The following is a 22,072-nucleotide window of genomic DNA, read 5'->3' as shown; positions in this document are numbered from 1 at the left end:
AGGAAATTTCCATATAGTGCCAAGGACATTTTCATAAACAATGACATAGGGTAAATAAATACAAGTTTACAAAGAGAAAGCATTAGCGAGGATCCAATACAGAGTTGAAGAAATGCTGAAACAAAACATAATCAGTTCTAGGACTGACATTAGACCCCATGAAGTACAGATACTACATGGAGTACGTATTTAAGCAACAGATAGTATGAAAGGCAACATAGTGGTGAAGTCTAAGGTCCCTAACTCATTAGCAAAGCATCAGAGACTCCCTCCCTACAATACAGCCTTCCTATCTGAGTAAAAAACCTTTTTGAATCATTCAGTTTTGCATCGTTTGTGGAAAGCCAGGAGAGTGGGGGTTCTCCTGACCTCCCCAGGCAGGCAGTTACACAGGGTAGGGACCACCACAGAGAAAGCCCGTGGACTGGCAGCTGTTGATTTTGCCCATGTGCAGGGGGTCACCTGTAGGTGACCCTGTTCAGATAAGTGAAGCTGCCATGGAGGATCAAAGGGAGGAAAGTGGTCTCGTACGTAGGCTGTGAAGAGCTTTGTATGTCATAACCAATACTTGAACTGAGCACGGTAACTGATTGGTAGCCAACGGAGTGACTGTAGAATGAGAGTGATGTTTATGCTGCTGCTCGTTCCTGGTAACAGTTGAGCCACAGCATTTTGTACCAATTGGAGCCTCTTAGTTAACTTAGATGGCAGACTAATGTATAGTGCATTACAATAGTCAAGTTTTGATGTTACCATAGCATGTGTCCAGTTGGCCAGGACAGCCTTATCAAGGTAAGAAGTCATCTTCCAGGCTAGAGTAAGGTTGTAAAAAGCATTTTTTGCAGCTGCTTTAACTTGTTTTTCTAACAGTAGTGCAGCACCCAAGTCTGCAAGGGTCAGACAAACTCCCATCAAAAGTGGGGAGTATGTTGAGAAGAAAGAGAGATTACACGGTGTCAGTCGCTACAGTCAATTTCAAAGACATTTCAATAAACAATGTTATACGGGTATACATACAAATTTGAAAAGATTTTAAACAGCAGGAATACAATACAGAGTTGAAGAAATGCTGAAATAGACCATATGCAATTCTAAGAAAGACATATTAAAGAACACGGGAACAACCTGGAAGGATCATACTTACACCAACAGTAGTAAAAACTATAGTCACCCTCCATACCTTTACAGACGCATCTCTTCGACAATGCTTCCTTATATTACAACCTTTATATTTGAGTAAAAAGCCCTCTTGGACAATTCAGCTTTGCATTGTTTGTGAAAAGCCAGGAGAGTGGGGGCTTTCCAAACCTCTTCAGGAAGGCCGTTCCATAAAGTGGAGGTCATGACAGAGAATGCACGTGTATTGGCAACTGCTGATTTTTCCCATGGGTAGGGGCACTTGCAGAAGGCCCTGTTTAGATGGGCGAAGCTGCCATGGTGGAACACAGGAAAAGAGGCGATCCCGTAGAAATGATGGACCAAGTTCAAGAAGGACTTTGTATGTGACAGTCAAAACCTTTGAGCCTGGGAACTGATACGTAGCCAATGGAGTGACTGCACAATGGGAGAAATATTCGTGCAATTGCTCGTCTTGCACCAACTGGAGTCTCCAAGTTAACTTAGAAGGGAGATCTACGTACAGTAGTCAGATCTCAAGGTTACCATGAAATGGTAACACTAGACACTAACATTTCTACAGTTTGCCTTTCTTCTGACACCTCTGACAGGATGCAAGCTTGCTCTCCTGCATGGACTTCAGGACACCTGGTAATAGAGGGGCTGTGGCTGAAGCTGTTAGCACAGTGGAAGCATTTATTTATTATTTAATAATTTATTTATTAAAGCATTTATAACCCACCTTTTCCATATAGGTCAATGTGGTTTACAAAATAATTTTAAAAATTTACAACTTAAAAGAAATATAACATGTGCCCCTCGCACACACACCCAACTTAAAAGAAGGTTGCACTGCACACAACATCAAAAGATTTTTTCTCTCTTGTGTGAATGTTTTTATAAGAAACAGCATAACTCTTTAGATATCAGTTTCTTCCACAGTCTTGATATTTATATAGATTTTCTCCAGTGTGGGTTCATCGATGGACAATAAGAACCAAAGTCTGAGTAAAGCTCTTTGCACACTCTGCACATTAATATCGTTTCTCCCCTTTATGGATTTGCTGATGGGCAGTAAGCTGCATACTCTGAGTAAAGCTTTCCACAACCCTCACACTTATATGATATCTCCCCTATATGGATAGATTGATGGACAGCAAGGTATGCAACTCTGAGCAAAGCTCTTTCCACAGTCCAAACTTGTATATGGTTTCTCCCCTGAATGAATACATTGATGGACATTAAAATCTGTACTCCAAACAAAGCGCTATGAGCAAAGCTCTTTCCACACCATACACTTAAATGGTTTCTCCCCTGAATGTATATGTCGATGGATAGTAGGATGTGCACTATAAGCAAAGCTCTTTCAACAGTCCACAGATTTATATGGTTTCTCCCCTGAATGGATACATCAATGGACAGTAAGCTGTGTACACCAAGCAAAGCTTTTTCCACAGTCCACACATTTATATGGTTTCTCCCCTGAATGAATACATTGATGGACATTAAAATCTGTACTCCAAACAAAGCGCTTTCCACAGTCCTCACAATTATATGGCTTTTTCCCTGAATGGATATATTGATGGATGTAAAATGCTTTACTCTAAGCAAAGCTCTCTCCACAGCCCGCACACTTACATAGTTTCTACCCTGTATGGATATGTCGATGGACAGTAAGCTGCGCACACCAAGTAAAGCACTTTCCACAGTCCACACATTTAAATGGTTTCTCCCCTGAATGGATACGTCGATGGACAGTAAGCTGTGTATTCCAAGCAAAGCTCTTTCCACAGTCCACACATTTAAAAGGTTTCTCCCCCGAATGGATACGTCGATGGACAGTAAGATGCGTATTCCGAGCAAAGCTCTTTCCACAGTCCACACATTTAAAAGGTTTCTCTCCTGAATGGATACGTCGATGGACAGTAAGTGATGTACTCTCAACAAAGCTCTTTCCACAGTCCTCACACTTATATGGTTTCTCCCCAGTATGGATACGTCGATGGACAGTAAGTTGCGTACTACAAGCATAGCTCTTTCCACAATCCATACATTTAAAAGGTTTCTCCCCAGAATGGATACGTCGATGGACAGTAAGGTGCGTACTCTGAGCAAAGGTCTTTCCACAGTCCACACATTTAAAAGGTTTCTCCCCTGAATGGATACGTCGATGGACAGTAAGTGCTGTACTCTGAACAAAGCTCTTTCCACAGTCCTCACACTTAAATGGTTTATCCCCTGTATGGATACGTTGATGGACAATAAGGCTTGAATTCCAAGCATAACTCTTTCCACAATCCATACATTTAAAAGGTTTCTCCCCAGAATGGATATGTCGATGGACAGTAAGTGCTGTACTCTCAACAAAGCTCTTTCCACAGTCCTCACACTTATATGGTTTCTCCCCGGTATGGATACGTCGATGCTCAATAAGCTGCGCACTCTCAGCAAAGGTCTTTCCACAGTCTACACAATTAAAAGGTTTCTCCCCTGAATTGAAATGTCGATGGTTAGTAAGATACGTACTCTCAGCAAAGCTCTTTGCACAGTCCACACACTTATATGGTTTAGGTCCTGTGTGGATATGTTGATAGACAGCAAGATTCGTACTCCAAGCAAAGCTCTTTCCACAGTCCACACATTTAAAAGGTTTCTTCTTTGAATGGATACGTCGATGGACAGTAAGCTGCATACTCTGAGCAAAGGTCTTTTCACAGTCCACACATTGATGTGGTTTATCCCCTGTGTGTTTTCTCCAATGTATATCAAACTCTGATTGGTAAAGGAATTCTTTTCTACAAATGGGGCAAGTGGTTCTTCCATGGTATGGCAGGATGTCCTGGGATTCAGCACCCTGAGAAGCAGATGATTCATTCCTCCTCTTCCATTTTATTCTACTCCTTCTTCTTTGCTGTTCCCTTTCCAATCGGAGCTGATGTGGTTCTTTCTTAGGCTTTTTATGTGGACCATCATCCTCTGGAAAAAGAGAAAAGATTGGCAAAAAAGCAGAATCAAGGGAAAAGTTGTTGGATAATGACAGAACAGAAATCACTTTAAGGGGGAACAAATCCTTCTATGTATTCACCGGTTGCTGGGTATTCAGTTATACTAAGCATGAAAACATAAAGCTGAAATGAATCCCAACAATCATCTAGCCCAAGCCTCAAACACAAGGCAGGAAAATCACACTTCCCCCTCCCCCCAGTGACCCCTGCTCCATGCCCAAAGAAAGGCAAAAAATCTCCAAGATCACTCTGGCCTGGAGGAAATTCCATCCTCACCCCAAGTGACGATTGGAATCGTCCTGAAAGGGATACGGAACTGAGTTCCAGCTCACATATTCCTGCCCTTCCTCCCACTATCTGTCCACATACATACTGAGTCATAGAATCATGATTGAGGACAGATGGCCATCTGGCCTCTCCTTAAAAATCTATGTGGGCTCCTCTTTCACCAGCGCACCCACACAGCCACATGCCATCCTGCCAGTTTCCAGGGAAGGGGGTTGCATCACCTTGTTCCTTCTCCTCCCCAGGAAGTGACAGCACACCCTGCTGCATCTCCCTGGATTTTCTCCTCCCAGGAACTTGCTTTTAAAAGATTTCTCATTTACCATCTCCCTCGGTTCCTCCCAATCCTTAGCCAGCATCCCTTTGTGGCATTACCAGAACTGCTCTTTATAATGGGGAAATTAGCTCAGCAGTCTGGAACTAAAATTAGCACGAATCTAACCAATGTTTACGGAGGTCCCGATTCCAGACACTCTAGTGACAAAGAGGCAGACTACAAATAGGTTCAATAAACACGTATATTTACTAATAGTGTGGTGTAAGCCTGGACTTGCACATACATACAAGAAAGCATACAAGAACTAGGAAATGCAAAGTAAGAAATACAGAGACGATCGCATGAGCAGGTACCCACGATGATAAGGGCGATACTTACAATCCTGAAGCGGAGCAGAAACACAACAGCGAGGTGGTCCAATGCCAGCACTGGATCCACAGACAGACAGCAAGGGGGTCTGGATAGGAATGGCGTACGAACCATGTGGTCGGAGGGACCAGCTTAAGTACCCCAAAACGTACCCTGGGGCTGGGGCTGTACTTGGTGGTTCTCACAGATTAAAACAAAGGCTTTAATGGGTCACTGAATGGCTTAGATGGGCCACTTTAGGACTCTGATTGTGTTAAGTGACACCTCAGGAAGAGGGGACAAAGGAGGGAGGGGGAGATCCGAGCGTGTTGAAAGGATGTTCCAGCGGACAGGGCTTGCCCTGATGTCATCAGCTCTGGAATGCGGAGGTTTCTTTGAGATGCATTCTCTAAGTGCTTGGGATGGTCGGCACTTAGCTTCTTCTCCGGGGCGGCTCCTAAGATATGCAGAGCGGGGCGAGGTTCTCTTGCTGCGGACGTGGGGTGTCTGCTTCGCCAAAATGGCTTCTCAATGCAGGCTTCTTCTCTCGGTCTTCTGGCTGCCCAAGAACATGGTCACCGACCGGGCATGGCGGGGCTGGCTAGCAGGCTGCCCGGTAGTGAGGGCAAGCTTGGGGACCTACCTGCGGGAGGCTCCAGGCGGGAACTGACCAGGGAGCGCCTGGCCAGGATCGCTGGAGGTTTCCCCGGCAGGCGCCTGGCTGCTAACAGCGGCTTGGGCCCAGATGAGGCAGGCTTCCATGAAGGCAGGGGGAACAGTACGTAAAACACAGTCCATAGCAGGGAACAGGCGCGGTCCGTGGCGGATGGCAATGCAGGCACGGGGCACACTTGTAATAAAGTCCAAACACATGCTGGGAGGTCCAGATATAGGTCTGGGCAGAGTTGCCCAGGAAGAAAGTCCTTTGTGGAGTCATCCAGACATGGAGTCAGGGAACTAACACAGTCTATTGCAGAAGCAAGGAATTAACAAGCAGGCAGGAAACTGACACGTGTATCAGAGCACACACGTGCGGGGCAATCTTGGTGTAGCAGTAAAACAGCAATGCAGGAAACTGGCACAGTCCATGGCAGGCCTTAAAGCAGGAGAGGGGGCCTACTTGGCAACAGTGGCCCTTCTCCCACCATATCCAGTGGAAGAGCTCTTACATCTCCTGTGTCTTCCCAGTTTGCATCTATCCAGAGTGGGACCTTTGCTCTGCCCTCTGCTCACTCCTGCTGCTGCTGAAACTTGTCCAGTGGCTCTTTTACCCTGTCCAGGCTGCCAACAACCTCCTCTGGCCCTATACTTCTGTTGATACAGCCTAAAATCACATTTTCCTTTTTAGCTACAGCATTACACTGCATCTGACGAAGACAGCTGTGGCTCTCAAAACCTTATGCTACAAAAAAGTTGGTTAGTCTTACCGGTGCTATTGGACTCTTTACTATTTTGCTACTACAGACCAACATGGCAAACTCCTCTGGATCTATGAGCATTACACTGCTGATCTAACAAGACCCCTAGATCCTTTTCACATGAACTACCATCAGGGCAAGTCTCGCAAAAAAGCTGCTTCCCCCAATCTACCTTGAGCTCATCACATCCCAGGTCTAACCCCGTCTCTCTGAAGCAACCATGCCAATCAGAAGAAACAGCCCAGAAAATCCACAACAACCAGAAGAAACATTTCTTGTCTAGGTGGGCCAACTGGAGTAGCTGCAGAGGTCCTGGTTCTACCTTAAAGGCCCTAAATGGAGATGGAGGCTCTGCCTCCTGTCATGTTGCGCCCCCCATTAAGGTTTCTCTCCAAAGCCCTGCTCTCTGTGCCCCTCTGTAAAGAGGTCAGTGGTCACCAGAGATGTGGCCTTTTCAGTTGCAGCCTCTCCCTCCTAGAAGCTTGCCTGGTGCCTACCTTGCTATCTTTTCAGTTCCACACCAAATAACATTTATTTTCCACCAACCAGGCTTTTAATGAAAGGGTTTCACTTTTTCAGGTGTTCTGTAGTATGGTTCTCTCCTGTTCTCTGGATTATCATGGGGCTCAATGATGGTGAGGACGCCTTAGGAGGAGAGGAGCCTCGTGTAGCCAGCCTAGCCAGCCCTGGATCAGCCGAAGCGGGTAATCAGGAGGAACAGCTGCTGGTTAATCTGAGCCAACAACTGAGCCAAAGGCACCAACACCCTCGAGTTCCAACACCACTGGTGAAGCTCAGCCAAGGACGTCCAAACCTCTAGCTTCACCCAGAGAGCACAGCAGACAAAGGCAACATGTGGAGCTGCAAGAGAGGAGGCAAAGGGCACACCTCCTGGCCAGATGCCGGCTGCTGGCTGAGAACGATGAGGAATGACCACAGGATAGTTCCCAAGCTGCTGGCTGCAATCCCAGCCTGTCTATAAAACCAAGCCACAGAAGACCAGGAGGCAACATGTGAGAACCTTGCTCTGACTGTGACTGCTTTGCTGAATCTTGCCTTGCTCTCGACTTCCTGTGTGCCCCCTGAACTGTGCCTTGACCTTGTTTCTGGATAGTCTTTGCTCTGACTGGTAACTGACTTACGGGCCTCCTGACTTAGCTTGTGGATTCTGGATGTCGGACTTTGTACTCACTCCTGGCTTTGGACTTGTGCTCTGACCTCCGACCGGACTTGGACTACTCTGCTTAGGCTGGCCCAGCCCCTGACATCAATATTTCTGAGGCTATCAGCGGCTGTTTAATATTGTTATTAGCTTGTTTCCATTTTAACATTGATAATTCATGTTGTGATATCTGAAGACGGATCTCAATACATAAATAAATAAATACTGTATATAACTGAGCAATGAATATAAATTTCCTCCATGATTAAGCACCAAGAGAAGGCTGGGGAAAGGTTCGTACCAGCTGATCCTTCTCTTTCTTCTGGGTCCTGCAAAACCAGGTTTCCTTTTCCTTGCAGCATGGAAAGACAGTCAGGTCTGGCAACCAGAAGTCCTCCTTTTGGGGAAAGAAACAGAACAGCTACTGCATGGGAGTGGAGGGGGTTAGAGCTTGGATTTAGAATAACCTGTCTGCTATTCCTGGTGGTGGCCCAGACTAGAGGAGGGAGCAAGGGACTTCAGCACAGGGAAGGGAATTCCTAGCCCAGACACAGATGCCAGGATACACTGTTTCGGTCCCCTCCGAAGGCAAGAAGGCTCCAACATCCCCATCAGACACAATTGACTGTGACCTGGACAAAGGGCCACTAACACTGACAAGGGGCCTCTACATTTTATGAGACTGCAGGGAGATGATGTTTGTGCTCCTTTGGTTTTAAGAGGAGGCTGGCACACAAGATTTCAGCAGGCAAGATTCTCGGTGCTAGAGACAAAACTTGCTAAACCGGCATAAATCCAGTTTTTCATAGTTTGTTCTTCAAGGCTCTAACATACCCAGTTCCTGTGGAGGCTGACCATGCCTAAGCATACACTGGTGTAAGTTGAACAAACATAGTGCAATGACCCTAATCCATACTTTTGTCCCCTCCACCCATTGGTATTCTCTTCATGCCCAACAGGAGACCATATGGTCCTTCGAGAAAGGGAACGTTTTTTTCAAACTTTGTAAAATGCACAGCAGGAACCCCATATAAATAGTGGTATTTTTATGTTTATTTAAAACTAGCAACAAAGCTCATTGTGGGAATAACTGCAACAGCCTCTAGGAAGGGCAGGGTGGGTGGGGTCCTCCACAGCACCCTTATCTGGTTAGGAGGAGGGCAGGGTGGCCAGGCATTGCCCGCTCCCCTGCACTTGACCTGGGTGGGGACAGGGCTGGGCAGTTAGGCTGGGCATTGTCCACTCCCCTGTGCCCAATCTGGGTGGGGGAAGGGGAGGGTGGCCAGGCATGGCATTGCCTGATCTGGGTGGGGGGAGTGGCTGGGCTAGGCTTTTCCCTATTTCCCGTCCCCACTTCCTGTTGTTACAGCACCCTTCAGAAGGATGGGATAGTTCACATGGGCTTGCTGAGCCAGTGGGGCCTTCTGGAGGCCGTATTGGCCACAACGCAGGTTTTATCCAGGTGCTCCTATGCAGGTGCACCAGGATAAAAAGTGCAGCATCACCCATACGGCTTGCTTTTTATATAGAAAGATGCTTGCTTCGTTGTCTGCTCTGAAAGGCCTACAAGCAGGCCTCAGTGATATCCCATGAGCTGCTCCTTTTAGCTTACAAACCTACATTTTAATTTACAAACTAAGAGTGAGTCCTCTAGATATGCAGAAGCACAACCTCTGCCTGCACATGGAGCTGCCCAACTCACCTACTTCCTATCTATTTGAAGAGCCCTACGGGAGTCCTTACTAGAAGGAGCCATTTCTTCCTGCAGACTCTGTGAATTAAGGGAAAGGGCAGCCTTACCCAGAGAGGCCACAGCTTGATAATTGTCCTCCATGACTTCCTTGTGAAGGCTTCTTTGCCCTGGATCCAGCATAGCCCACTCCTCCTCAGTGAAATTGACAGATACCTCCTCAAAGGTCACCAGAGTCTGACAAGAGAAAAAAAAGAAACTTTTAAAAATGGATAGGAAACTTGCTGGATAACTGTGCCCAAAGAGGAGCTGTCAAGGGCATGGCGCCTGATTGGAGGGAGGGGTCCAATGGAGTGCCACAGGGCTCGGTACTGGGCCCAGAGATTTGCAATATTTTTATGCATGATTTGGATGAGGGTGTGAAGAGATTCCTCAATAAATTTGCAGATGATGCCAAACTGGGAAGATTACAATATAAAGGTAAGATACCAAAACTGGCGTAACACAACCAATTAACAGATACTAAAGTCAAATCAAAATATATTCACCATATACCCTTCTATAAAGTTTTTCAAACAGAGAAAGTATTGGAACAGGAAGACGACCAATAGGTAAGTATACTGTAGAGCTGGTATAATGAAGTTCCAGTACAGGAAGACATCCAACAGGTAAGACTTTATAATGTCAGGTAAACATGTAAGAACTGTATAAATTCAATTCTAATATTTCTATTTCCTTTGTTTTAGGTGGAGATGAAATTAGTGGGGGAAGCCAGAACTCCCGCAGCGCCTGACATGCAGCGCCGGCTTGAGATCCAATGTTTCATATAGCAACTTCTTCAGGGGCGTCAACTTATTCCACCACTCTACAAAAATGTTTCAACAGTTTATACACTATAATAAACTAGAAACAAAGCCCGTTGTGGGGAAAAAATACAATGGGCTCTAGAAAGGGGGAACAGGCAGGCAGACATTCCCTCCTCCTCCGTCATTGATCCCGGATGGTGAAGGACGGCGGTGGGTATTGCCACCTGCTCCACACATGATCTCAGCAACGTGAAGGGGTGGTGGGCTTTGCTACCTGCTGCATGCCTGATACAGGCCAGGTAAAGGGGGGCAGGCATTGCCACCTGCTCCGCTCCTGATCCCAGCTGGGTGAAGGGAAAACGGGCATTGCTCTGCACCTGATTATGGCTGCATGAGGGGGGGCAGGCATTGCTGCCTGTTCCCTGCTCCTCATCTGATCCCAAACAGAAAGCAAAAATAGGGACCACTCCGGTTCAAGCACAAGCAAAATTACAGACAAAACCAGGGCTGTGAAGTGAAAACTCAATGAATACACATTAAGAACGCTCAAATTATCCCTAATGGAGCAAAAGAAAGCTTCTTTGAGGATTTAAGGAAGCAATTAGATGAACTTTCTTACGACCAGATAATTCTTGCAGGAGACTTCAATGGAGTTACAAACTTGGAACAGGACAAAAAATCATCAACTGTACAAAAGTAAAGAGGATTACTACCAAAGACTTTTTTTGTATTAATGCAACAGGAAATTTTGGAAGATATATGGAGAAGACAGAATCCTAAAGGCAGACAATATACGTTTTATTCTGCGAGACACTCTACGTTATCACGAATTGATATGATCTGGGCCTCAAAGGACTTAGCGCTTTGGACTAAGGACGTAGAAATAATGCCCATGGTAGGCTCAGATCATAATCCAATTATGTGGAAGTTTGGAAAAAGAACTAAACGGAAAGGATGGAGAATAAATGAGGACTTGTTACAAGAGGGAGAAAATATGGAGATGTTGAGAAGGGAAACTAAGTTCTTCATACAACATAACATTAATAGAGAAGTACCAACTAATAAGGTATGGGACACCTATAAGGCAGTAATTAGAGGTATACTAATGGACTTAAATGGAAGAGCTAGGAAAAAAAAGAGGAGGAGAGACAGGAGATTATGGAGAAAATAAAAGCCAAAGAAATACAATTAAAGAAAAGGCCAGGGAAAAAGAAAATATACCAGGATATTAAAATCCTACAAGAGCAGTTGACGGCAATGAATAATAAAGAACTGGAATGGAATCTTAAGAGAATGAACCAAAAGTCGTTTGAAGGTGCAAATAAACCTGGGAAATATTTGGCGTGGCAACTGAAGAAGAGAAAGGAGAAGAAGACAATAAATAAAATATGTGAGGACAATAAAGTATATCTGGAACAGACGGCTATTAGCAGAGCCTTTTACAAATTTTATGCTAAACTGTACAACAAAAAAGAAGTGAATAAAGACTCAATAGCGACGTACTTGGGGAAAATGAAGCTCCCAGTAATTTCGGAAAGATGGAGAGATAAATTGAACAGTGAAGTAACGGAGGAAGAGATAAGGAAGGCAATACAGTCAACAAATCTGGGAAAGGCGCCAGGACCTGATGGACTTACAGCCAAATTTTACAAGGTAATGGTCAATGAACTGGCGCCATTCCTAAAAGAAGTCTCAATGGTGTCTTGAGGGATCAAAGGATTCCTGACACTTGGAGTGAAGCTAATATATCATTGATCCCCAAAGAAGGACAAGATTTGACTAATGTTAAAAATTACAGACCTATTTCACTACTTAATAATGACTATAAAATCTTTGCGAAGATATTGGCGGAAAGAGTAAAGGGATGGCTTTCCGAAGTTATTGAGGAGGAACAAGCTGGTTTTTTACCAAACAGACAAATTAAAGACAACTTAAGGACAGTTATAAATGCTATTGAATACTATGACAAGCGTTGTGATAAGGAGGTTGGTTTCTTCTTTGTGGATGCTGAAAAAGCATTTGACAATTTGAACTGGGATTTTATGTTTGCCACTATGGAACAGCTACAAATGGGGGAAAGATTCATAAGAGCAGTGAAAGAAATCTACAGAGACCAGAGTGCAGCAATTGTGGTGAATGATGAGGTGACTAAGAAACTGACTATAGGTAAAGGTACAAGACAAGGTTGCCCGTTGTCTCCACTGTTGTTTATTTTGGTTTTGGAAATATTGATGATACAGATTCGAGAAGATAATGCAATCCGTGGAATAAAAATAAAAGACTTTTCCTACAAGGTCAGAGCATTTGCGGACGACATAATGTTAATTGTGGAAGATCCAATTGAGAATATGCCAACAACAGTTATTAACGGAAATAACAGATTGTGAAGTAACAAGTAAGGTGAAATATTTGGGAATTGAACTGACTGCAAAGAATATAGATCTATTCAAGAATAATTATGAGAAACTGTGGACTCAGATAGAGCAAGATTTGATTAAATGGAATAGATTGAATTTGTCATGGTTGGGAAGAATTGCAGTAGTTAAGATGAATGTGCTGCCAAGAGTGATGCTTTTGTTACAAACAATACCAATTATTCGGGACTCTAAGCAGTTTGAAAAATGGCAGAGGAAAATATCGGACTTTGTTTGGGCAGGCAAGAAGCCTCGAGTGAAAATGAAAGTATTACAAGACGCAAAAGAGAGAGGGGGAATGCAACTGCCCAATCTAAGACTCTACTACGATGCAATCTGTTTGGTGTGGTTGAAAGACTGGATGACGCTCAAAAACCGCAAACTACTGGCCTTAGAAGGATATAAAAAAATATTTGGATAGCATGCATATCTGTGGTATGACAAAGTAAAAGCAGACTCTATGTTTTTACACCATTACATTCGGAGAAGCCTCTTCACAATTTGGAAGAAGTATAGAGATTACCTACAGGAAGGAATTCCCTCCTGGGTGGTTCCTTATGAAGTAATAGATCCGAGAACTGTCAATAATGAACAACAGTGTTTAACATATAAGGAGATAACACGAATAGAATTTTCTAAACTAAGAATAAAGACGCAAGACGAATTGTCTCCAAGCTATGATTGGTTTCAATATAGACAGATCAGAGATCTCTATAACTCGGACTGTGTGAAAGGAGGGGTAAGAATGGAGAATTCGGAATTAGAGGAGGTAATTTTACAAGAGGATAAAAAGGAAATCTCTAAAACTTATAAAGTGTTGCTAAAATGGTACACAGAAGATGAGACAGTTAAAGTGCAAATGGTGAAGTGGGCTATAAATTTTAATAAAGAAATAACAATGGAGGCGTGGGAATACTTGTGGAAGAATATATTGAAGATCACGACATGCACTAACATTAAAGAGAACGTTTATAAAATGATTTATCGTTGGTATTTGACACCAAAGAAAATTGCGTTAGGGAATTTGAACATGTCTAATAAATGCTGGAAATGTAAAAAGCATGAAGGATCGTTGTACCACATGTGGTGGACTTGTGAGGTAGCTAGGCAGTACTGGGGGGAAATTATAAGAGTGATAAGTGAGATTTTACAATTTCAAGTTAATAAGAACCCAGAACTCCTGCTACTGAACTTGGGAATGGAGGATATTCCGGCACAATACAGGACATTGTTATTTTACATGACAGCAGCGGCTAGATTGTTGTATGCGCAAAAGTGGAAAGTACAAGAAGTGCCAACTATCGAGGACTGGATTTACAAATTGCTGTACATGGCGGAAATGGACAAAATGACAAGGAAACTGAGAGACCTTGATCCAGGACAGTTCAACATGGATTGGGAAAAGTTGAAGCAATATTTGGTGAAAAAATGGGAGGTGGGAGGAGAACTGTGGCAGTTTGAAAATTACTGAAATACAACAAAAGAAGAGGGAAGTGACTTTACCGAGGGGAGGAGAGTTAAATGAGAAATTCTAAGCAAATATTTTATTTGACTACTATACATAGTACTAAGTAATAGAGGTGTTACAATAAGAATTATAAGGATAGAAATTAACTAATTTTATTTCTGGCAGATAACTGTATAATGGAGAAATTATATAACTAAGATAGAATGAATATAAGATAGAAGGAAGTAAAGAGCAACATATAGAGTATGAGTTAAATTGATTGACTTACAGTGAATGTATACAATGCTTATAGAAGTAATTAAAGTTATGCAGAATAAGGGACAAATTGTTTGCCCTATATTGACGAGACAAGAAATAAGATAGAATATGGAGTACAAAAGTAGACAAATGACTGTTATTATTAAAGAATATATGCCAGGAATGTAACACTTAGTCGATAAGTTAAGTGGGAAAGGGAATAGAGATAGCACTGTGTTATAATAGAAGCTTAGAAGAGAGTGAAAGTATATGTTTAATAGAATAAAATAAGTTTGAAATGAGTAGGGGGGGAAAACGGATAAGGGGTTGGAAAACTGTTGGAAGTCAACAAAAGGGGGGGAAAGGGAGGGGGTTAGAACTGAAATATTTAAAGGAAACTGATTGTAATAGATATTATAGAGATTTCTAATCCAATAAAAAAAAATTTTAAAAAAAAGAACGCTCAAATTATCAAAAATATAGTTATAATGTGTATATACAAAATAATCCAAATACTGAAGTAATCAAGATGTGAGTATTACAACAACCATCCCAGTAAATACATCACAAAAGTGCTCACTGGCACAAAACAGTAAAGGGGGGGGTGCATGCAGGCACCTCCTAAGCATTATACAACCTACAGGCAGCAACACTCAATTACAAATATACAAATAGTGAAAGAGGGGGTGCATGCAGGCACCTCCTAAGCATTATACAACCTACAGGCAGCAACACTCAATTACAAATATACAAGGGTGCACACTGGCACTACCATTCAATTAGGCAGCCGTGGAACGGTTTACAAGGGATACTGTCCACAGCAAAAACATTTAAAGGGCGAAAATGTCCAATAACATCAAGCTGCAATTGAAGAAAAGAGGCTGTGAAGAGCTGAAGGGGTCCAACGCCAAGTCAGCAAATTCAGCCACCTCATCAGCCACAGGACGGGATTTGCCAGCATACATAGTATTAGCCCGTTTCGTGAATGGATCACTTCTTCAGCAGGCACATGTAGTTAGATCCCTGTGGAACAGTTTCGCATACTCTCTCAGTGAAGCCGCCAATTAGTCACAGCGTCTTGGCTGAAGGGTATATTGTTTTTCAACTGATGGGAATGGTAAGAGTCATATTTCAAATACAAGTTACATCCAGTCCCTTTCTTAGAAGGTTTCACTCCCAATGTGTTGTCATTTCTTTCATAGACAATAATGTCCAGGAAGTTTGTTTTAACTATCAGTATGCCATGTAAAGTGGATTATTTTCATCCAGAGAGTTAAACCAAGTTCCAAGTTCTGGAAATTTATCAGCAGCAGAAATGACCAAAAATACATCATCAATAAATCTGCAGTACAGGTGCATAGGGTCAAAAAAAGGGTTGTTGGATCTATTGAGCACAGTAGCCTCCTTTAGATGTGCCATATAGAGATTTGCCACACGGGGTGCGATGGCACACCCTATGGCCATTCCTTTGGTTTACAAGCAGAATTTGTTAGAGAAACAAAAAAAAATTTCTCCACAACCAAATCAAATAATTGTGGTAAGAATTCTGGGGTGGGGAGGGGGAGCCTAATCAGAAGGAGATCTCTAAGTGGGTCCAACTATGCATGGAGCCCCTGCATGGGGTAATCAAGTACAGAGCGACGAAACATCCATGGATACCAATAATGAATTGTCCCCTATGTGTAGTTCCTGAATTTGTTTTATGAACTCACTGGTATCTTTAACATAGGATCGGGTCTGAGTAACCACTGGTTGCAAAAACTATCTGGCTAAAGGTTCCAATATAGAGTTGCTCCCAGAGATAATGGGCCGTCCTGGCGGTGGAAAAATATTTTGGAAAAGAGGAGGTTGCGGGGAGACTGGATCACTCCCTTTAAGTATTTAAAAGGCTGTCAGGGGAGGGGAGGGAGCTGTTCCTTTTGGCAAAAGAGGATAGGACTCTTGGGTTTAAACTACAGGAGGGAAGGTTACAGCTGGATGTTAGGAAAAACTTCTTCACGTTGAGAGTAATTCTGCAGTGGAATCGGCCAGCTAGGGATGTGGTGAGTTCCCCCTCTTTGGCAGTGTTCAAGAAGGCTATTCCTGCACTGGGCAGTGGGTTGTCCTAGATGGTCTCTGAGGCCCCTTTTAGCTCTGATTCTATGATTCTCTCTCTGCTCTCAAATCATGTAACAATTCTTGCCCTTCTAACCACAATCCAAAATCATTATAATTAAAGAACCCTGAAATGCTGTTGCTAGGATTAAATATGCAAAAAGTTAATGTGAAGGATAGGATATTGTTATTCTATGTGACAGTGGCAGCAAGATTGCTACATGCACAGTACTGGAAGCAAGAAGAGATACCAGAAGTGGAAGATCAGATTCAAAAACTGTTGTACATGGTGGAGATGGACAAAATGACAAGAAAGCTGAAAGAGCAAAATCCAAGTGAATTTCTAAATGACTGGGGGGAATTAAAGGACTATCTTGAGAGCAAGTGGGACGTGAAAGGACAGTTGTGGTCTCTGGATAATTATTAAGAGAATAAGTAAAAGCTTTACCTTTAATAATATGGACATATGTATTGAATAGAGATAACAATAAGAAATAAAGGGGTTATAGTGCTGTTGGGAGTCACAAAGGGAAAAGGGGGATGGGGAGGGGATGGGGGCATATATATTGAATTAAAGGGTAAATTTAGTTATATTATGTATTTTGGAATGTATGTTGACCCATTAAATACAACTGTCTTTTTAAAAAAATCATTATAATTAGACACTTCCATGCAGGATTCAAACTACCATCACACCTTTTCACTTTCCATCCAGTGAACAGCACAGACAGGAGAGAAGAGAAGGTTCAGGGAGGCACACAGGGTCATGCTTTATCGTTCCACACTTACCCCACCTGACCATAGAGGAGCTGCTTTCTCTCCGTCGCAAAGAGGTGGGAAAGGATACTTCATTGGTTTCAAGGAATCGCCTGGAGGGACCAAAGAGAATCAGAAAACATTCTGAGCTTTCCAAGTATTGAGCACCTCAGTTTCTCTTATGGAGGAAGAAGATTCTCCCTCTCTTGGATCATGGTCAGAACAACACTTGAATCCTTATTTAAGGAAAAAAATTTGATCCCATTCATGTGAAAAATCTACTTTAGCTACGGTAAAATAGAACAATGTTTCTCCAGTAGTACAAAATTCACAGTCTTAAGAAGGAAGACTTCTGATATGCAAGGAACAGGCAGTCCTAAAACCACCAACAGAACTGCAGCTGCCATACTCCAGATTCTCTAGGCACCTAGCTGTCAGAGCCTGTTTAACCTGGGCAATGCCATGTTTAAATCTGTAGTGTTTAGTCTTTCTTTTCCTCCAGGCCCCAACACCTGCAAGGAGCCGAGTCCATGGGAAAGGAAACTCTCTTATCTGTCTGCTCAACCTTGGCCAGCTCAACATGCCTCTGAGAACCTTTGCTGTGCGAACTCAGGGGGGAGGCTGGGCTTGGGAGTGTGAAATGTAACCACTTTCTCTTCATGAGTCATTCTTGACAATACTTTGGTTGGCCAGGATCTCTATCCTGGAATATGTATACCTGGAGATGAATGCAGTCTTTCACAATAAACCTTTTGAAATCAAAAAGACCTTGTCTTCTTGCAGAGGGGAGTGAAACAGACTATCAACTCTGGAGTAGCATAGTCTGACACTAGCAAGATCAGAACAAATGGAAAATGGCCCGTTATAGGTGAAGTACCCCTGCCCACTTGACACAGAGGCATTCCCTCTAGCAATCTCCCAGTGGTCCTCCACCAGGGCGACTAAGGCTGTTTCACTCCCATAAGCAAATCTAAAAGAAGGCTGGAAAGGATCTAAACATTTGTCTGGTCCCAGAAAGCCTGAAGCTGGAAGAGCGAGGTCTCCTGGGTCCAAACTTTTTAACAACCCTGTCCACATCCCTGTCCAATGATTAAATTGACAAGAATGATAAACAACCAAACAAGTTGGCAACCTGCCACCATCTGATCTCCTCACAGCTAATCAAGGGTCCAAGATAGAACACATGGAAGATATTTTATGTGAGAAGTGATGAGCAAAATTGTTACAGCCCTGCATTGAGTGAGGGGCCTGTTACTACCTGAGAATGACTCCTGCTTGGCATGGAGACCATGAAATACTGAAGGGCTCAGAGCCACGCAGCCTCACCTTGAATTATGTTACTGAGCCATAAGATCTCCCTAGGGATTATCATTTTGTTTCTCTTATTTTTGGCCCAATGCATTATCTGCCCAATTTTTAACAAGAATTTCAATCCCTATCATTTTTCTTTACCCTCAACCACAAACTTTACAGGCATTTTTAGAAAGTAGTTAACCATCTGGTTAGCCATATTACCTTTGCATGCATGTAATATAATTAGAGATGGCCTAAACCATTATATTTCCAATTATTTTGGGAAGATTACCAATCAACTTTTTTTCTTCTTCTTTAAAGGGATATTCCTAAACTGGGAAACTGGAACTGAGCATCCCTCCCACACTGGACTGAGGCGAGTGTATAAAAGCAGCGCTTGTACACTCAAGGAAGACATGCAGAGGGGACAACTGCCCTGTTTATCTTACCCAGAAAAGCTCCTCCGTGGTAATGCTCCTGCACAATGTTTTTCTGCACCTGAAACATAAGCGGGGAACCCAGAAAGGGGAGAGAGGTGAGAAAAGGAACAAGGAAAGGGAGATCCTTAAAAAGGAGCTAGTCCATATGGATTTCGAGGGTATCGTTGATCGTATCCATTGCCCCATATACTACCCAGATGAATTCCTCTCACCTGCTGCTCCTGAATCTTGGCATCTGCCTGGCTCAGGAGGAAGCCTTCTGCCAGGGCCACCGCCTGGGAACTGGTCTCTGGCCCACATTCCCTGACCCAGCTCTCTATCTCCGGGGGCAGGATGGCCAGGAATTGCTCCAAGACCACCAGGTCCAGGATCTCCTTCTTGCTGCGCCTTTCTGGCTTCAGCCACTGCTGGCAAAGATGGTGCAGTCGGCTGCAAGCCTCTCGGGGCCCTTCCATTTCTGTGTAGTGGAAGTGCCTGAATTTCTGGCACTGCACATCTGAAGGGCGAAAATCCTCTCCCAGGCTCTTCTGCATGGTACTTTGCCACACTTCCCTTTTGCTCCCAGCATCAGGGCCTCTTCTTGCTTCCGGACCAACGGATTCCGGCTCTCCCCTCATCCTCCCTTCCTCTCCAAACAGCCTCTATCTGGACCAGTGGATCGCCTTCCTCCTGTGCCGTATTCTTCTTTATAAAGACAAGTGCCAGATCTATGAGTGCCAGCAAAGAGAAGACTGAGCGGTCAGACCTCTAGATCTGGACACCTACAATTAAAGAGGTGACTAAAGAGGTGAGTTACAAAAGCTGACGGCACATCCCAGAATCAAGGGTGTTCTTAAAGAAGTTGGGTGGCGCAAGCGAAGAAGAGCTTCCACATAGCAAGCAGAAAAGTTCTGCTCTGCTTAATAAAAGCGTTGCCTGACTCTAGGCTAAGGATTCCTGCAGTGTTCAGAAGCCAGAGAAGATTATGTGGTGCCAGGAATGAGGTACATATTTACAAAGTGGTTGTTGTGAAGTTAGAAAGAGTGGGCCAGACGCAGAATGGAGCAACTTCAAGTCCCAGAGATGCTGGATCTCTCTCATCATGCTGTAGACAACTGGAAAAGATCTCAACAGCAGCTCATGGAAGCCAGCAGAGCTATGGAGGAGCCAGAAAAGAGGACGGGGCCCCGAATTCGGAACCTTGGAAGGCCCCACCCCACCGATTTATCTCATGTCTTTCCACTAACTGTGCAGGAGGAGAACGCTAAATATGATCAGTTGGAAGCGCTTCATAGGCCAATTCAAAAGGAGATTTCAGAAGATATCTTTAGGTAAAGAACTGAAGACTATGTTGATACCGCGCCTTCAGTTGAGAAACTGTTATTTGTTATCATTCATGGATCTGTGTTTTTATATTCTGCCTGGGTTTTTATGCTAAACTGTTAATATTTTATATTTTCATTTCAATGTGCTTTTTAGGCCACTTAAGTCAGGTTTTCTGGAGGGCAGCATAAACATTGTCTAAAGAAACGAATATCTTTATCATACAGAAAACCAAGCCAGGCAGAGATATTTATGAGTCCTGTGTGACCGTGACTTCACAGGTCTTGCTGACACATTCAGAAGGGATCAAATTTCCCCAAATGTCCACGAATTCAAGAGGAGGGGTGGATTTTTAGAATCACAAGATCTTAAATTAGTGGAGGCAACTGTAGCGCACCAAGAGGCAGAAGTAGACTGAAGATCTGATGGCAAGGAAAAGGGATGCTAATTTGGCATGCAGAATTGTTCCTTCAGTAAGCCACAGCAGAGGGAAGAAGGGAATCCTCCAAAAATCCAAGTTTGCTATTCCAGACCTGCAAGAAAAAAACAGGAAGGGCCTTTGGAAGCAGGACTGAACTACAGCAATGTCAGGCTTATGAAAAGAAGTATGGGACTGCTTCTTTCCCTGTGTTCCACCATGGCATCTTTGCTCATTTGAACAGAGCTTTCTGTCGTACCCAATGGCCAAAATCAACAGCTGCCTATACACGTGAATTCTCTCGGGTGGCCTCCACCTTATGGAATGGCCAGCCTGAGGAGGTAAGGAAAGCCCCAGTCTCCGGGCTTCCCTCAAACGATGCAAAACTGAACTGCTTTCTCCTCAGGCAATTAGTCTCTGTTGTAAGAAATGGCTCAGAGAGATGCTCTCAAAAAGGGACTCGGACTGTCGACTATTCTACTGGGTTCTGTCTATCGGTGTTGATGTGCAACTTCGGTATCAATGAACATATTCATATTAAATTACTGAGGTTTTGTTTCAATAGCATTTGATCTTTTTTGGGATTTGTGCTTTCTCTTAAAAGTCTGCAATCCATACCCTCCAATTTTATTCTTTAGGGAACGTATCAGCCGTTGATCGTATTGGCTCACACTGTATAATCGACATGGAGTCTCAGTGAGAAAGGGGGATTATAAAGAACATAAACAAAATAAACATGAAATAAACAGATGCCATTTTGCTACAGCTGGCAGACAGCAAGAGAAGGCAGAGAAAATACAGTAGAAGGTTCATGCCTTATTCCAGGAAGAATTCAGCTCCACCTCCAGCGAAGAGGAGCTTCCAGAAAGCTAGCACAAAAGCCCTTTGGAGAAAAGAAGCCCTCTGGTTAATCATCCCCAAAGCAGGGAGGCGTTTTGCAAAAGAAATATTATTGCATTACTTACCTAGTTTGCAAAAAGTGCTCAGCCGCTGCCTCCTCTCCCCTTCACCCAACAACACCAGCTATTGATCACTGTAGCAGGAAATGACTCTACCAGGTCAGGTGGCCTCCCCTTTTCTGGCCTCTCTAGGAAGGCAAGTTCCTTCCCTTTAACCCTTTGGTGGACTCTCCAGAAAGTAAAAAAGAACCTGTTCCGGCTTTGCCCTGCCAGTAAGTGCATTGGTACATTGAAACAAAATAAAAACCAACATCACAGTGCAGATCATTGCTTAGAATATAGGCAGCACCATATCAAGGAATCACACACCCTCCACTTCATGGTGCCAGCATGGCGCAACAACGTGATTCAAAGCACGGATCCTCACTGATCCTCAGGATTTTTACAAGGGGTAACCCCAAATCAGGTGGTCATGGACTCATTGAGGGATTTGATGATGAGTTTGGGGCGTACCTTGAACATGACCTTGAACCACCTCTGCAAGCCTTCCCTATTCTTTCCCCTGCCCAAAATCTGGCCCTGATGCCCATCACAAGCTGCCTTCCAGATGGGACTCCTGAACTGCCCCTTCCCCAGCCCTCCCC

General features: G+C 43.7%; 1 protein-coding gene across 3 annotated transcripts; it reads right to left on the bottom strand.

Annotated features, from left to right (window-relative positions):
* Nucleotides 1-1,942: 1,942 nt before the first annotated feature.
* Nucleotides 1,943-21,531, bottom strand: LOC129328460 (zinc finger protein 737-like). Of its 3 annotated transcripts, XM_054977545.1 has the most exons (7): nt 21,495-21,531; nt 19,022-19,516; nt 18,819-18,867; nt 17,110-17,189; nt 9,412-9,538; nt 7,913-8,008; nt 1,943-4,092 (listed from the first exon to the last, which is right to left on the bottom strand). In XM_054977545.1, exons 2-7 carry the CDS (start codon nt 19,424-19,426, stop codon nt 2,762-2,764), a joined length of 2,088 nt encoding a protein of 695 aa, XP_054833520.1. In that variant the 5' UTR covers nt 19,427-19,516; nt 21,495-21,531; the 3' UTR covers nt 1,943-2,761. The 3 variants fall into 3 exon arrangements, with proteins under 3 accessions (XP_054833520.1, XP_054833519.1, XP_054833521.1); XM_054977544.1 differs by lacking the exon at nt 21,495-21,531 and having other exon boundaries at nt 19,022-20,404; XM_054977546.1 differs by lacking the exons at nt 7,913-8,008; nt 21,495-21,531 and having other exon boundaries at nt 19,022-20,404.
* Between the last annotated feature and the right edge of the window lie 541 nt (nt 21,532-22,072).

This window comes from Eublepharis macularius, chromosome 4, assembly GCF_028583425.1.
Source record: "Eublepharis macularius isolate TG4126 chromosome 4, MPM_Emac_v1.0, whole genome shotgun sequence".
Lineage (NCBI taxonomy): Eukaryota > Metazoa > Chordata > Lepidosauria > Squamata > Eublepharidae > Eublepharis > Eublepharis macularius.
Note: the sequence above shows the minus strand (reverse complement) of the source record. Positions and strands in the feature narration are given on the sequence as shown.

Bases quoted from the DNA above. Each gene is read 5' to 3' on its own strand.
- LOC129328460 (XM_054977545.1), bottom strand. From the start codon at position 19,426: ATGAGGGGAGAGCCGGAATCCGTTGGTCCGGAAGCAAGAAGAGGCCCT. The intron at 17,190-18,818 runs GTAAGATAAACA...TGGTCCCTCCAG, and splicing joins CCACGGAGGAGCTTTTCTGG to GCGATTCCTTGAAACCAATG. The intron at 4,093-7,912 runs GTACGAACCTTT...CTCTTTTTCCAG, and splicing joins AGAAAGAGAAGGATCAGCTG to AGGATGATGGTCCACATAAA.